Source organism: Acanthisitta chloris, unplaced genomic scaffold (genome assembly GCF_000695815.1).
Source record: "Acanthisitta chloris isolate BGI_N310 unplaced genomic scaffold, ASM69581v1 scaffold20849, whole genome shotgun sequence".
NCBI lineage: Eukaryota > Metazoa > Chordata > Aves > Passeriformes > Acanthisittidae > Acanthisitta > Acanthisitta chloris.
The window spans coordinates 5,153-21,892 of record NW_008692248.1 but is presented as its reverse complement, the minus strand read 5'-3'; the positions used below and the strand labels follow the sequence as shown (position 1 = coordinate 21,892).

Genomic DNA, 16,740 nt, shown 5'->3' with positions numbered 1-16,740 from the left:
CGGTGAAAAATCCTGGTCTTACTGTTACTGGCGTTATTGGCCTCAGTGTACCGCGCTGCATTCCCAGCCCTGCGGGGCGAGATCCGCCTTTGGAGGAGAAAATCACCCGGGGGGAACTGCAGAGTTGGTCTTAGACCCTGCTCCTCTCACTTTGTTTGTTTATGTGCCTCCAAAAGGAAGGCACCTGTGTTTATCCAAAAAAATCCAGTTGTTAGAGATTGGTCTAAGTGCTGGAAGTGGCCATAAGCCATCTAGTTCATTTTGTGGGGTTGGAATTACACGTTTCCAACTTTTTCCTGGATATAATTGGTAGGTCAGTGCAAAACACAGGGAGAGGGGCTCCAGGAGAGCTGGAGAGGGGCTTTGGACAAGGGCTTGGAGGGACAGGACAAGGGGGAATGGCTTTACACTGCCAAAGGTCAGGTTAGATTGGTTATTGGGAAGAAATCCTTCCCTGTGAGGGTGGTGTGGCTCCTCCATCCCTGGGAGTGTTCCAGGCCAGGTTGGACAGGGCTTGGAGCAACCTGGGCTAGTGGAAGGTGTTCCTGCCCATGGCAGGGGAGTTGGAACTGGATGATCTTTAAGGTCTGGTCCAACCCAAATCATTCCAGGATTTTGTGATTTGAACAACTGAGATGGGCATGTGACACTTGAAGGACACTTGAAGAAGAGCAACAGGATAAAACTTGGAAGCTCAATCTGGGCACAACCAGCAGCTGTGTTTGAGCTGCCTGGAAATTCCATGTGAATAAAGCACACCACGGGAACAATCCAGTTGTAACACAGAGGATTGAGTGAGGTGAAAGGCTTCAGGTGACCCCAGGTGACCTCAGGTTCCCAGCTGAGCTGTCACCGGGGAAAAAGGATGAAAGAATGACCAACTGAATATCATGGTGCAACTTACAAAGTGACAAATAGAATTTACAGTGTTAATCCTTGGTGGAAAATACTCCAAATGACCCCAAGACCCTTTGTGGCAGATAAGAGCAGGCAGAAGAGGTGAAAAAAGCAGACTTTCCCTGCACGTTCCCATCCCTAGAGCCTTGGCCACCAGATGGTGCCGAGCCACCACTTTCTCTACTGCTTTTAGCAAAGAATTGCTTGGCAGTGGGACAGAGCAATTGCCTTTCCTTTTCCTGTCCTGTTTTTCCTATCCCTTTTTTTTTCCTTCCCCTTTTTTCCTTTCCCTTTTTTTCCTTTCTCCCTTTTCCCCATTCCCTCTTTTTATCCTTTCCCCTATTTGGTTTCCTTTCCCCTTTTTTTGTTTCCCTTCCCCCTTTTTTTCTTTCCCCTTTTTTCCTCTCCCCCTTTTTTTCCTCTCCCCTATTCCTGTCAACTTTCACTGCTATAACACAACACACCTGGACACAAAACCTCTGTCTTTGGAAAGCTCAGACTCACTCAAAACACACCTCCCTGCTCAGCAAGGGTCCTGGGCGCAATAGGGATACCCTTGAATACAGGAAATTTTTTTCCAAGTTGCATTTTTGGACACAGACAAACCAGCGCTCAGCAGTAACTGGGGATTCTGGCCCTTGCAGGTGAAGAAGGCTTACAGGCAGAAGGCCCTGACATGTCACCCCGACAAGAACCCAGACAACCCCCGGGCAGGTGAGATGGGCTGTGCAGAACCAGCTCTTCCTGGGAATTTTCACCTCTACAGCCTCCTGAAAGTGGCTCTGCTTCACCCCTGCACTGTCCTTGGTGTGACTAAGGGAGTGTCTGTCCCCTGAGGTACACACAGGGAGGGCTCAGAGTGGCTGTCATTGATATTAGCTGTGGGTTTTAAGGTCAAATGATTTGTGTTGGGTGTAGAAACATCAGCATTGAGTCAGTGCTGGAGTTAGAATTGCACCTCTCAAAATCTTCCCATGTGGTGCCTGAACCCGGATCTGTGCCTGGCCACTGCTTTAATCCATATCACTCACAGTCCAAACTTCAACAGCACCTCCTAAATGATATTATCTATGTGCAGGGTCTGTTTTATTAGAGACAAGGCCCTGACTCTGGAGCTGAGCTTACCTAAACATAGCAAGGCCTGCTCTGGTTTTGAGTTCTGTAGCTCCAGGGAGCAGTGAGCAACAGTGGGAAAAAAATAGCAGCAATGAGGGAAAATCTGGGAGCTTTGATATCTGCAGGAGATTGAGGAGTGATGTGGAGGGTGTGGGGAAGCTTCCAGTTTATCTGTGTCACCTTCCAGGAGGAGGGGCAGAAATACTGGTGTGAAATGCAAAGGTTAAATTTCAGGTGGAAAAGCTGATGTTGTGCAAGGCAGAAATTGTCTTTCAGGAGGTGTTTGAGCTGCCTGCAGGGTGAGGAGATGGACTCTGTTAAATTTATGTTTTCAAGAGTTCTGGGGAAATCAGTAGTGAAGAAGTAGGGGAAATTTTGGGCATAAAATCCAAGTCAATCTCTAGGAGAGAGAGCGAACATATTGAGGAAACTGAAGAAATCAGTAGTGAGCAGGTAGGAAAAATTTGGGGGATAAAATCTGAGTTGATCTCTAGGGGACATAATGAGTCTTTTTTAGGTAAATATTAGGTAATGTTTAGTGGGCAGGTAGGGAGTGTTTTGGGGAACAAGGAAACAATCCCAGTTTTTCCTTTTTAATTTACTCTCAAGGTTGTGTAACAGGTGTTGCCCTTTGAGTTGAAGTGCTCCTGCCTAGAGTTTGCGTTTGGAAAGGTGATTGTTCTTCCTGATGTCTTGTAGACTTCTTCCATAATGGATTTTTTTCCCTGGTTCCTGTATCTTACCATTTTTCCTCTCATTCCCAGCGGAAGTTTTCCACCAGCTGTCCCAGGCCTTGGCCGTGCTCACAGATGCAGCAGCTAGGGTAAGGATGCCTGTCCCTTGGGGAGAGTGGGAATTTGGGATATTACTGGGAACTGTATTCCTGCCTGTCCTGCTCTCTTCTCCAAGGGTGACTTCATGAATGCAAGTCCTCAGCTGTAATCCCTTGTAGTTCTCCATGGGATCCAATATTAGGTGACAAGTAAAAGCTTGGACAATTGTTCTTTTTCTGACGTGCTGTGCTGGGAGTAGCTCTGTCCAAGGGTGAGATACCAATCTTTAATAACATGTTAGACTGGGGCATATCCCATTTAATAACAGAAGTGATAACCATCCCTGATTCAGAGACACCAATTTCCCATGGCAACGATGCCTTTGCCATTTCCTTCCAGTCAGGGGCTGACAAATAATTAATATCTAGCTGTGATTGCTCCAAGTTTTTCTGTCCATGGGGCTCAGGAGACCTGTGACAGAAGGGCTGAATCACACCCACCATCTCTGTCCTGGTGCTGCAAAAACTTTGCATACTTGGACCCTCTGGGTGCTGCGAGGAAGTGGTTGAGTACTCACTGCCCAAGGCCTGAAGGAACCTGAACATGTGACTAGAAAGAATAAAAACAAGCCAAAACCCAGCAAGTAACTCTCTGCAGATAAGCTCATGAGAGAGGCAAGTGCTGATTTCAGCTGATAAGAGCTGAAAACATAAAATAACTCATCTTTTCAAACACTGGAAAAGCTTGTAATCCCCTTCCAAGGGGGAATTCAGCTTTTGGCATCCAAGAGGTTTTTGACTTCTATGTTTTAAAAAGGAAGAAATGTTTAGCGAACCTTTCCCGTGCAGGAAGGGTAAAAAAAAAAAAAAAAGGGAAAATCTGAGCTTTTCTATTGATAAAACAGTAATATGTGGGCCAGTCTGTGCTTACCTCCTACACAAAGGTTCTGTGCAGGTTCAGAAACACTTTATCAACTGGTTTAAACAGTGAAATTACCAGTTAGTTTGCCCCAGTTCCTAAATCTAGTGCTGAATTAATGTTGATGTGTTTTTGCTGCTGCAAAGTTCTGATGCTCTTTGATCTGATACATCCATAGGAGTCAAACATGGCTGTGAATAAATATTTCATATCAAGTAGACCTTGTAATTGTGAAACTTTGCTCCAAAGCTGTTACCAGTGCCCCTAAAGCTGCTTTTGGCATGTTCAGGAAGCAAAAATACTCTTCCCACCTCTGCAGATGGGTCAGAATTTCTCTCCATTACATGTTGAAGTTATTCCTGGACTTCCTCACCCTTTCAGGCTCCATCTGGAGATCCTTGGGCCTCTTGTCATGTTTACAGGATATTTATGTTAACTTCTAACACTTTCAGGAGGATTGCTAGCAAGCAGCAACAAATACTTTACCCTTGCTGAGAGTGTTTCAGTATCTGATCTCACTTTATTCCCTGCTTTACATTTTTTTCTCCTGATTTCTGTGGTTTCACACTGTTGTGTTGGTTCCCTGGCAGGCAGCATATGACAGAGTGAGGAAGGCAAAGAAACAGGCTGCAGAAAGGACACAGAAACTCGATGAGAAGAGGAAAAAAGTAAAGCTTGGTAAGAAATCCAAACCTTCGTGTTCCCCTGAAGTCTTTCTTAGCTGGGTGTTTCCCCAGTGATCAATCTGCTGCCCATGTGTGATGGTTCTGGTTTCTTTGTGCCCAGTACAATGCAAGAGCCATCTGAAATCTCCTCCCACAGTCATAGCTGGGATGATCCTGCTGTGGGAAGGGAGGAATTACGTCCTGCTCTGGGAATTAAGGTGTTTGATGACTGATAGTCCGCTGATCATGGGGGCAGAGGACAGGTAGCAGAGTTATAAGGGCTCTGACATGGGTGTAGCCAAGTTTGTGATCTTTCCATCCACCTCTGGTCAGCAGAGGAAGTTAAAATCCTCTTTAGGTTGTTTTAATTTTGTTTCTCTGCAGATCTTGAAGCCAGAGAACGAGAGGCTCAGACGCAGGAGAATGAAGAGGAGGAGTCGAGAATAACCAGATCACTAGAAGAAGAAGTAATGATAACTTCTTAATTTGTCTACTTCTTTTGAGAAAGATTGCTCCAAGTCTGTCCAGTCATCATAAAAACCATGGGATGAGATGCAGGAAACCTCTGGATATAAGGGCTTCAGCCTTTGGGATTAATGGGATCTATGAATCATAGAATCCCAGAATGGTTTGGAAGGTCCTCCAAGTCTGTCCAGTCATCATAAAAACCATGGGATGAGATGCAGGAAACCTCTGGATATAAGGGCTTCAGCCTTTGGGATTAATGGGATCTATGAATCATAGAATCCCAGAATGGTTTGAGTTGGAAGGTCCTTAAAGCTTAACCTGTTCAAGTCTCTGCCATGGGCAGGAACACCTTCCACGAGCCCAGGTTGCTCCAAGACTCAACTTGGCCTTGAACACTTCCAGGGATGGAGCATTCATAGCTTCTCTGGGCACCCTGTGGCAGTGCCTGTACCATGAACCAGCCCTGGAACTGTGCCCTCAGGTGTCCCTACTGTGTTCCCTGTGCCGCAGATAATCCGCCTGCGTGAGGAAGGCTCCCGGCAGCTAGAGGAGCAGCAGAGGCTCATCAGGGAACAGATCCGGCTGGAAAGGGAGCAGCAGAGCCAAGGTGAGGACAGAGGAGATTGGAACCTCCCCCTGCAGGTGGGACTCAGCTCTTTGGGAGCCAGAGCTCACCTGCAGGTCCAAAAACTTACTGCTCTGAGGAGTTTAAAACCCAAAACAACCAGAGGTCCAGAGACAGAAACCTTTTGGGGGCACCAGGCTTTTCCTGTAGGTCATTCAACCTACCTTTGCCTTTCTTAACTTCACATATTATTTAGCCCCTTTTTAATTAAAGTTTTCCTTCAATTTTCACAAACCTGGGAGTAATTTCCATAGTGTGAAACACTCTGAGATCCTTGTAGTGAAAGCGTTGTTATAAAGTATTTAATTTCAGGGCCAGATTAAATTCCTAGGCTGGGCTGTCCTGCTTTTTTGTCTGCCCTTAATTTTTTCACACTTGTTCCCATCAGCACAACCCTCTTGCAGGGCAAAATGTCTCAGAACCTAACAGGTCTCCTGCTTTTATTTTACTTACCTGTTTCTGGCCTTGATCATGGCAAGTCTGGATGTCCTAGAAGGCAAAAATGCTGACATGGAATGTTCAGTCAGTGCTGCAGTTCCTGTTGCACAAGACTTTTGTGGTCCAGTAGAAATCTCAAAGTGTTTGCTCTTGCCATATGTATGTTCTCAGGGCAAATTGTGTGCTAAATGCTGAGGAATTTTTACCCACCATGTCCTTTCCATCTTTGTTTTTTGCCTTGCCCATCTTTAGGCAAGCAGGAAAGAAGTGGAGCAGAAGGAAAAATAACTCCTAAACTCAAGGTAAGACATCCTTAAAAAGCTGGGGTTTGGTGAAAACTGATGGAACATGATGGAAAACAGAGGGAACACTTCAACCCTGCTGAGCTGGCACATCCTTTTTTACACTGGAGGTGAATCTCCCTCATGGAATGAGCATCATGCATGTGAGAGCTCCTGTCCATGCTGTTGGAATTCCTTCCTCCCTCACCTTTTCTCTGCTCTGGATATCTGAGCCTGGAATTGAGTTGTCTCTGCTTTAAGCACAAGGAAACATTTGCTTATTACCCTACCAGAGCTACTAGATGCTTTCAAGTATGATCTTTTTTTATTCCAGTGAGCAACATTTCTCCCTGTTCCCCAAACAGTTTGTTCCCTGTGCTCATTCCCATGTTGAGATCACTGTCTTGGCAGTCCTGGGAGCGTGGCTGTAAATAGCAAACGTGATGAGTGTGCGGGGGGTGGGAGCTGCACTGAGCATGGCAGTGTGTTCAGATGGACAAAATTAACTCCTGCTGTTTCTTTCCCAGCTCAAATGGAAATGCAGGAAAGAAGATGAGACAGGAGGGGGATACTCCAAAGATGTTCTGCTGCAGATCCTGCAGAAGGTCCTGTCTGACACCCTCTGTCCCACTACTGGGTCTTCCTTGCTCTCAGTAGTATTAGGATAGTAAATTCTGGGAAGCAATATCCCATCTAGCCCTGCCTTCTGGCAGTGGGAAACCATGGAATGGTTTGTGTTGAAAGAGACCTTAAAGCCCATCCAGTCCCACCCCCTGCCATGGGCAGAGACACCTTCCACTAGCCCCGGTTGCTCCAAGCCCTGTCCAACCTGTCATGGAACAATCCCAGGGATGGGGCAGCCACAGCTTCTCTGGGCAACCTGTGCCAGTGCCTCTCCACCCTCTCAGGGAGCAGTTTCTTCCTAACATCTAGTCTAAACATGCTCTCTGTCAGTTTGAAACCATTCCCCCTCGTTCTGTCACTCCAGTCCCTCGTAAGATATAAACTGGAGTGGCTCATTTTCTTCTCTGTTCAGCTTTCTCAAGCAGTTTTCAGAGATCATTAGCATGATCATAGAATCATTAAGGCTGGAAAAGGCCTCATCAAGTCCAGCCTTTCAACCAAGTCTGATCCTTTGATCCAAGATCTGGGAGCTGTTCCCAAGCTAACACCTCTGCCTGGCTCCTAGCAGGAACTCCTACTAATACAGAGCAATTGCAAACTTTTCCCACTGAATGCTTCCTGCCCAGTTAGTCTGGCTCTGTGGTTGTGGTGCACTTTTCCTTCACTTAAAGCACTCCACATCACTTCTGAGGGAAGTGCAGAGACAAGAACAGACAAGCCTTTGATCTGATTATTCCCAGCGTGGCATCTCTATTCTCCCTCCATGCATTCTCTCCTCCTGTAGCTCTGGCTCTCATCTGAGCAGCCTCTTCCACTGGGGCTTGCTGGAAGCCAAGTGTGTAGCTTCATGCCCCCCCAGGATTATTTCCTGGGGGGACAGAAGTTATGGCAGGTTGGAATCAGTGGAAGCATCATACAGGACAGAAATGATGGTGGTTCAAGCCTCATGTCTATGAAAACACGTTTTTTCTTTGTGTTGATTTTATAAATGAGCTTGACACCTCTCCTGGGTCTGTAATTAACTTTTCTGCCTTGCTTTGTCCTTACAGTATGGTGATGTGCTCAATTTGTTGATCTCCAGCAGGAAGACTGGGAGTGCAGTGGTTGAATTTGCTACAGTTAAGGCAGCAGTAAGTGTGGCAGAGCCCTGAGCTGTGTAGTGAGGCGTGGGCTGAAGGGATGTCACAGCAGGGGAGGGTTAGCAGGATGACAGCCCAGAGACTGCCTTGTCATTAAGGCAGTGGAGAAGGGTAATGAGAGTCTAAAGGCACAGAGGCACGAAGGGAGTGGCAGAGCTGGAGGCACAAACCCAGAGCAGATCAGGCACATAAACAGGTTGTGCATGGAACGGGCTGAGGGAAGAGAGACTGCCTTAAAAATCAGGGAGAGCTCAGTCAATCAGCTCTCACTGCAGGTGAATTACCTTGGAGATGAGCTTGTGTGTTTTAGAGGTGATATCAGGTATTTGCAGTGAAAAACAAATCAAAATGTCTTGACTCACTATGAGTTTTAATAATTCACATGGCTGTGGAAACATAAACCATCAGTTATTCTTCTTTTAGTAACTTCATCACCTTAGACTGCACAAGAGTCTCTTCCTTGTCACTTGTCCTTTCACTCATATACACATAATCAAAGGACAAACTAACCCAGAATTGTGTGTGACCTGTTTATCAGGAGCACTGACAGGGATATCTTCTGTCTGTGCTTAGTGCAGGGCTGAGCCTTAAAGGTGCAGCTGTGAAATCTGACAGAGAATGGTTCGGGTTGGAAGGGACCTTAAAGCCCATCCAGTTCCACCCCCTGCCATGGGCAGGGACACCTTCCACTAGACCGGGTTGCTCCAAGCCCCATCCAGCCTGGCCTGGAACATTTCCAGGGATGAGTCTTCATTGTTTGTGGCCTACTAGACCTTGAGGCAATGCTGAGATGGGAAAATGATTCTTAGAAGGAGCAGGGCCTAAAATTCAGATGGTGATGGAAGAATATTTTCCTTGTTAGGAGATGGCTGTGAAGAATGAAGTTGGCCTGATAAATAATCCTCTGAAGATTTCCTGGCTGGAGGGGCAGCCCCGGAGCCATCCTAGCACTGTCCTGTCTGACAGCACCAGCCAGCCCAGGACCTCACAGGTAAGGAGACAGGGAACGTGGGATTTCAGTCTATTGCTATAGCAACCTAAATTTCACAGTGAGCTTTGTAGCTATGGTCAGATAAGAGCTGAGAAGAAACTCTTGATGACAGGCCTGGCTTTCCCACTGGCAGTGGCTTCTTAAAGGACTTCTTGCCTGAGGAGCAGCACACTGTGAATTCAAGCTGTTTGGGTGACTGGATTTTCACACAATGTCAGTCTCTTCCAAGTGAAGAACAAGGGTGTTTCTTGCTCAATCCAAAGCCTCTAATGCCATTCTGCTGGAATATTATATATGTTAATATATGTTGACTGTGGGAATCTCTGGCTGACAGCTGCTGAAATAGGTCTCCTAGAAGGTTTCTTTGGAGAAGCTGTTACTAACTGCATTCACCGGAGGAGGAAATTTCAGTGCTGGAAGGAAACCACTATTTTTAGGATCTGCAGGAGGGAGGAGAAGGCAATATCAAACTAAATAGCCTTGCAGACACCTCATTGTCTGAATTTCTCTTCACCAGTGTGGTTATTCTGAGTGCAAGCTGCATGTCTTCTGACCTAGTTAGCAGTTCCTTGGCTGGGAAGGTGGGAAGGGACCCCTGATCCTTTGCTGGTTGTTTGAGTTCTTGTTCAAACTTCCTGTGACACTTAACTCTTCTCACCTTCTTCTCTTTGGTATAAAGATCCAAAAATCTCCTTGCTGAGAGGATCTTTATTTATAGCAGGTCCTTTACTTGCAGTATTTGCATTTTTGCACCAGAATTCTTGGTGGTTATTGTATCCATGCAGAACCAGGGAGAGTCCTGCAGACACAGGAGATTCACAGAGGTGACCAGAGAGTGTTAGAAAGGAAATTGGGGCAAAAAGCAGAATCCAAACTGCGTAATTTGAGTATTTCTCACTGGCAGAGAATGAGAACTGGTTCATTCCTATCAAAGGGAGCTGCTGGTGCAGTTGGAGCTTGGTAGTGGACTCTTCCCTCTGTGTGTTCGAATCCCTAAGTTTATCTTGGCCTGTTTCCATGCCCAAAGCTTGTTAGTGTGGAAGAGCAGCATTGGCTTGTGGTGAAAACTTAATGTGGTAGGGCAGAGGGAGAGCAGTAAAGCAGCAAGTGGTGTTCATGCTGCTGTGTGGAGTTGGTGACTCACCTGTGTCCAGCAGAGCCTCCTCAATCCCATATGAGCTCTCAGGATGGTGAGGAGTTAGTGCCAGTGACTTTCATCCTTCCAGGGGGCTGCTTGGCTGTCCTTTCTGCAGCTTTTATCTGTAAGCACCTGCAATTTCTGGAATTGCATTGCAGCCTTGGATCCAAGCTGCTCTGGTTCCTGCTCTGCCTAGTTTCTACTCCAGACCCTCCCCCAATCCTGCTGCTGTATCCACCAGGATGCTTCCAAAGTCTGTAATGTGGACATAGCTCCTCTTAGGCTGTTCTGCTTCCATCTGACTTAGTTTGCCCTCAGATCTCTAGCTCTAAACTGTGCAGAATGAGCTCCTTCAGATCCTTGTTGCCCCTTCCTTTCACCCCCAGCCTAGCTTCTTAGCCATCAGGATCCACGTTCTCGCTTCCAAGCTGCACTAATCTCATTCTGATTTAAGCTGCCCTCGCTTCCTATTTGCTTCTCCCCCTTATTTTTGTCTGAATCCACCCCCATGTTTGTTCCCGCTCTGTGCCAAGGCAGCTCCTTCCATGTTCTGCCTCAGGAAACAGCCCAGGACCTGCAGCGTTCTCATGGCAACATGCTCACTAGTCATCCTCTGCTCCCTGCCTGGGCTAATCATCCAGGTGTCCCTGCCTGGAGTAGTCAGCCAGGATCTGAGTGCAGGTGAAGGACAGCCAGACCTAACCTGACCAGGGAGGGTTGGAAGTGTTTCCCAGCTGGAAGCAGGGCTGACTGTTGTGCTGTGAGGAGGCAGTAAGGTGCAGGCTACTCACCTCCACAGCTTATTTTCTCCTACAGCAGTGAGTGCACGTTGTCCAGCAGTTCCTGGAGAGCTGCTGGAGTCAATCAGGCGAGTTCCCCTTGGATTACAAAACCTGTGGCTCGGCCAGTGTTACTCCAGGCTATTGAGAGCAATGACTGCTTGATTGCTGAAGCTCTGAACGGTTCAAAGCACACAGCAGCTATACAGTACTGTGAAGAGCTTGTTTTGCCACTACAGCAGCATCTCAGCATTCAGGTTTGGGAAGGTTATCCCTGCCTCTGCAGTGGGATCTCCCTGCCAGTGCTCCTCAGCCATTCACCCCTGAGAAAAGCCTCTTGCCTGGCACTCTTGCACCTTTTCTAAGCTCCTTGGAGGCTGCATAGAATTTGTTTCATATTGTTTGATTTTTAGAGGTGAATCCAGCAGAGTAAGAGCCAGCTGTGCCTTCTCTGGAATGTCCCTACGCTTTGCTGTAACCACTTCCAAAGCTCCTGGTGGTCTGGAGGCATGGAGGTTTCATTATATTTATATTTAAAAGATCCCTAATATCTAATCTATCAAAAAGGTAAGAATTGGTGACTCAATAGTCTCTGCATTGTATAATTTTTTCCAATGCTCCATAAAATGTTCTTAGTCTGGCAGAGCCCATCCCACTCTCCAGCTCAGGAGTGAAGAACTGGGTCTTGCCCTGAGATGTGTGAGCTCTCCTCAGGGAAAAAATAAAGTCCCAGCAGCTCTCTCCTTCCCCCAGCCCAGAAATGCAGAGCCACACTGCTTCCTCTGCCTCATAAAAACCTACAGTGCCAGGGAGGATGGATCTTGGCCACTCCAGATACCCTGTGCTCCCTGTGCCTGGGCTTTTTGTGGCTTGTTACCAATGAAATGAGGCAACCAGACACTTCCAGTCACAGATACATTTATTCTTCCATGTCTGTACAGCTGGGACCTCAGTGCATGCATCAGGCAGCAGTGTCTAGGGACATCTCTTCTCCTGCCAGGAGGATAAATCAACTGCTGGTGCTGTATCACAAGCTTACATGGATGCTTACCTGCTTCCAGGCTGGGAGTGCCAACTGCACTGGAGTTAGGGGAAAAGAAACCCACAAGGAGGGAAATAAAAGGACAGCTTTGATTTTTCACATCCAGACATGGTGGGAGAAGAAACCCCAGTTCCTGTCTCTTGACCCTTGCCACAGCTATGGCTTTGAGGTGCAGTGCTGCTGTCTCCTTGCAAGCTGCTATTCCATAAGTGATCCATGCCAAATCCCTGTATGTCCGTGCCCTGCAGTGTCACAGCCACATCCCCAAAATAACAAGTTTTTTTCCCAAACAATGCTATTCTTCCCTGAGGAAGAGACTCACAGTCCAGAGTGGGAAATTCCCAGGGTGAAGAGTGGAAGTTTGCCCAGAAGGTTGCAGCAGACAGTGCTCTCACCTGAGCATGGAGCAACTGAGCTCTGCTCCAGAGGATTCCTTGGCAAGGACAGGGACAGTCTGTGGTAGGTGAGGTGAGGACAACACAAGCCACACACAACAGGCATGCTGCAGCATCCTTTCTCCTGCTGGGATGAGAGGAACCAGCAGCAGCAGTGGGTAAATGGGATGTGTGGAATGATAAATACCTTCAAATGGCATAATCCCTTGGGTTCTGTTTCCTAAGGGTCTGCAGAACATCCTCCAGCAGTGATAGCCCCAAATCCACTTTGAAGGAGAGGAAGGGATCAGCCAGGTCAGAAAGAGTGCCATTCTGGGAACCTGCCTCTGAGGTCCCATGGTCTGTAGCCTGGTCCTTGTGAAACTGCGTTTGAGTGGCTTTGTGGTATTGAGCAGCGTCAGAAAAGGAGAGGTCAGAGTGGGAATCTGTGTGATCGATGATGTTGGGGCAGCTGGAACTGTCCAGGTACAGCCGGGGAGGCTTGGGAGGGGCTTGTGCCTTGGCCAGGTTCTGCTCACTCTGACATGACAGGTAATCAGACTTGTCCTTCAGATCCCTCAAGCATTCTCTCTTCTGGCCATCAGTGTCCAGAGTGTGGCTGTTCTGGTTCAGGATGATGACTTGATTGCCCAGTTTTTTGTGCCTTCTGAGAGAGAAACGTCTGAAGAAGGTGGTAGACTTGATGGACCCTCTGCGCCAAGTATCCATGCTGAGAAGAGGCAACGAGGAGAAGGAAACTGCTGACTCCTCACAGGCAGGAGTAGGACTTAAGCCTCAGGATCAGCAACAAGCTACGCAACAGGAACAGCCTCTTCCTTCCTCGTTCCTGTAGCTGGAAGGAAAACAGAGAGGCAGGTAGTGCAGGAAATACAAACTCCACGCTGTGGTAAGGAGCAGTTGGCTTGTCTTGGATCTTAAGGAGTCTCCTTCTTTCGTGGAGAAGAAGAGAGTGTCTGAGCTTGTTAGACGTGTGCTGCCGCACCAGGCTGGTGAGGAACAGCACACAGTCACCATGAGAACAGATCTAATCTGGCATCTAGAACAGAAGGGCACTTGGGTGCCATGGTAACCAGCCACCTTCTGTGGAGGGGCACCGCAGGAAAATCTCTGTGGGTGGTTGGGAAGGTGACGGTGACTCAGTCCCACTGGGGGAACCAGGGGAATACAGGCAAAGAGGGATGTAACAAGCGACAAAACGAAAGACAAATATTGGGAGAACTGAATGCAAAGGAGACTTACGGAGTGTCGGAGAAGCCCTGAGTCCAGGGATGAAGAGGAGAAGCTGCTGGAGCACTCATAGAACTGTGCCTGCCACACTCACCAGGATGAAGAAGCAAGTCCAGGAACAACTCAGCCAGGAGTTCAGGAATTCAGCCAGGTTGGCCCCAGACTGGTAAAAATCCCCAAGGCTGCTGCCCCTGTCTCTTCATGTGCCTCCCGTCGCTGCGGCTCCCTGCGCGGATGTGTTTGTTTTGAGCCAAGCCCTTGCTGAGTCAGCCACGTCAGAAACTGGGTTTTACACGATTGGTAATTGCCAGGATTGCAGGAAGTAGGTGTGTGGAGTGGCAAAGCCTCAGCCCACGCTGCCTGAGGAGTGGGTGAGCTCCTTGGAGGCTCCCGGGCTGCTGGGAACTGCCAGCATCAATACCTGCATGGAGCCCACCTTGAGGAGGCTGTTCTCCTCCCTCCTGCCACTCTGACAGCTCCTTGTGTCAGCAAGGCTCCCAAACCAGGCTGGAAATAATCTCCTGTCTGTTTTAAATTTAAATCTGAGTGCAAGGTGGGGATTCAGGTTTGTGTGGGTGAATCATCTGCATGAGTCTCACACAGCCTCTTCCATCCAGCCCAGCACATAGCTGTGGTTAGTGGACAGGAGCTTCGAAGGAGCTTAGTTCTGCCTCTCAGGGCTGATACCATCTATGCTTTCTCAGGCACTAGTGCTGCCAAAATGCAAAGGTCATTTCATTCATGTGGCTCCTAAGACACTCATTAGGCTCTTTAATTTCCCCCTCAGTTTTCCTCATCTGTTTTGGGCTTCCAGTTTGTCCTCACAGCCGGAGGAACCACTTTGCTGGCACGTGATAACAAATTGAGCTCATGCCATTTTCATGCAGAGTCTTATTTAGCCATTCTATTGCCTTTTAATCCCTTCTGCTTCCTAAGATGTCCTGAAATACCCAGAGAAGCTGTGACTGCCCCATCCCTGGAAGTGTTCAAGGCCAGGTTGGAACAACCTGGTGTAGTGGAAGATGTCACTGCCTGTGGCATGAGGTTGGAACTAGGTGGTCTTTAAGACCCCCTCCAACCCAAACCATTCTGTGATTCCTTGATTCTCTGCAATCACCACTAAATCCAGTTCCTAGAAAAATATGGTGTTGGTTTTTTTTTTTCATTCACCTTCTGTCATGATGCTTTTATTTCTACCTGAACTGTCAAGGAAACAAGCTGGATGTTTCCGAGCCTTGCAGTGCTTTCAGACATCCAAAATAGCACGGCCACCTACTAGTGTGGAATGACTTCTGGAAGCAGAGTGCCAAAGCGCCGTAGCAGCTGTCATCTGCTGCCCACGTTCATTAGGCAGAGTCTGCAATCAGCTGGGTTGATGTGACAGTTACTACCACATGCAACAGGAAGACTCCAGGAGCTTTGGAGAACTGAGGTTTGGGAACATACCTGGTGGGTTTTTCTGAGTCATAGATTTTTTCAGGTTGGAAAAGACTTCTAAGATCATTGAGTCCCAACCATAGCAGCTGTCATCTGCTGCCCACGTTCATTAGGCAGAGTCTGCAATCAGCTGGGTTGATGTGACAGTTACTACCACATGCAACAGGAAGACTCCAGGAGCTTTGGAGAACTGAGGTTTGGGAACATACCTGGTGGGTTTTTCTGAGTCATAGATTTTTTCAGGTTGGAAAAGACTTCTAAGATCATTGAGTCCCAACCATTAGAATCATAGAATCCTGGATTGGGTTGGGTTGGAAGGGACCTTAAAGATCATCCAGTTCCATCCCCTGCTATGGGCAGGGTCACCTTCCACTAGCTCAGGCTGCTCAGAGCTCCATCCAGCCTGGCCTGGAACACTTGCAGGGATGGAGCAGCCACAGCTTCTCTGGGCAACCTGAGGAACCTCTGGACAGACAGTTGGAAGTTAGTCACTTCCATGACTAATCCACAAAGGTTTGATTTTTTATGGCATTAGCCTTTATAACGGCTGAAGTGTGCTCTGGACTTTGAGCTTAGTGTTGCAAGTGCAGGGGCAGCTTGTCTCCCAAAAATATGCTCCTTGTGGGGAGCAGGGAGCAGCTCCAGCAGCAAGAGGGAAATTCAGGAATGCAGACTCCCTGTCTGTCCTGCTTTCCTCATCACCCAGGCTCAGGAAGCAGGTTGTTTTCTGTAGCCAGGCAGGTTCACACCTCACCTCATTTCTGTGGGGTCAAACTGCCATGAACACCTTCCTGCCAGGAATACCTGTGCTGTGAGGGGGGTTTGGAGAGGGGACAGGGGTCTGTGCTGTCTCTGATGGGTTGTGTGTGCTTCCTGCTCTCTCCCAGGCCTCAGTGGTGTCGGAGAGGGACTACGAGAGCCTGGTGATGATGAGGATGCGCCAGGCAGCAGAGAGGCAGCAGCTCATCGAGCAGCTCAAGCGGGAAGATGAGGAAGAGTCTCACACCTAGCATGAGAGCATGGATTCTTCCCACCCTTTCACCCCCCCCCACAAAGCCATTTCTTAATTTAATTGTCAATAAATCTCCTTTTCTATAGTTGTTGTTGGAGTGCAAGCTCTCACGGACTGTGGCCCTTATCCATTTCTCTATTTGTGGAAGAAAATGAGCTTCAGATTGCAAGTATTACCCTGTCAGTGTGTGCCCAGAGCAGCTGCTCCTTCTCAGGGCACAGGGTATGAGAGGTGCCATCAGAACACCAAGCCTTGGAGCTTTTAATCCCTGAAAGTTTGTTCAGGAGCATCCAGAAGGATTTGGCAACAGCTGTTTGAAAGAACCCACAGAAGGACATAGGTCTTGTTAGAGCAATGTTTTATTGGTGTTGCCCCTCAGCAGATTCCATACACAGTCCCAAACATTTCAGCAGTGCAACTGCTGTACCTGGAATGTTCACACCACCTTTCTGTGGTACTTTGGGAACCCTGTGTTAGGCCCGGATGGCACTCGGATCTGGAAGTCTGATGGTGCTGCTGACCATAATGCCATGTGGGAATGAAATGGGCCTTGCTGCTGAGGGAAGGGATTCTCAGAGCACTGGGTAGGTTTAGTGGTTTCCCCTCAGATTTCAGGGATGTGATGGGATGCTGTCCATGCTTGGTGTCCCCCCCTAACCTCCCCGGCCCAGGAGAAGTCATGGGCCTCTTCAAGGCAGCCCTGAGGAGGAGGCAGACAGGCCTGTTACTGAGCTTCCTCCAAGGCATGCTAAATAGATGATTAAAATGTAAAGAG

General features: G+C 48.0%; 2 protein-coding genes across 2 annotated transcripts; one reads left to right on the top strand and one right to left on the bottom strand.

Annotated features, from left to right (window-relative positions):
- Window positions 1-1,541: 1,541 nt before the first annotated feature.
- On the top strand, window positions 1,542-16,046 carry DNAJC17 (DnaJ (Hsp40) homolog, subfamily C, member 17; the record flags this gene model as incomplete). The annotated part of the gene is made up of 10 exons (XM_009082596.1): window positions 1,542-1,611; window positions 2,778-2,836; window positions 4,295-4,382; window positions 4,754-4,836; window positions 5,348-5,444; window positions 6,153-6,202; window positions 6,709-6,786; window positions 7,855-7,935; window positions 8,807-8,935; window positions 15,841-16,046. Coding segments are annotated over 10 exons (858 nt in total), but the record flags the coding sequence as incomplete, so codon positions are not given.
- Window positions 12,479-12,997, bottom strand: LOC103809733 (chromosome unknown open reading frame, human C15orf62). Its single transcript, XM_009082594.1, has one exon. The coding sequence runs from the start codon at window positions 12,995-12,997 to the stop codon at window positions 12,479-12,481; it is 519 nt and encodes a 172-aa protein (XP_009080842.1).
- Window positions 16,047-16,740: the final 694 nt, after the last annotated feature.

Excerpts from the sequence above, each read along its gene's own strand:
- LOC103809733 (XM_009082594.1), bottom strand. The coding sequence starts at position 12,997 with ATGGATACTTGGCGCAGAGGGTCCATCAAGTCTACCACCTTCTTCAGA.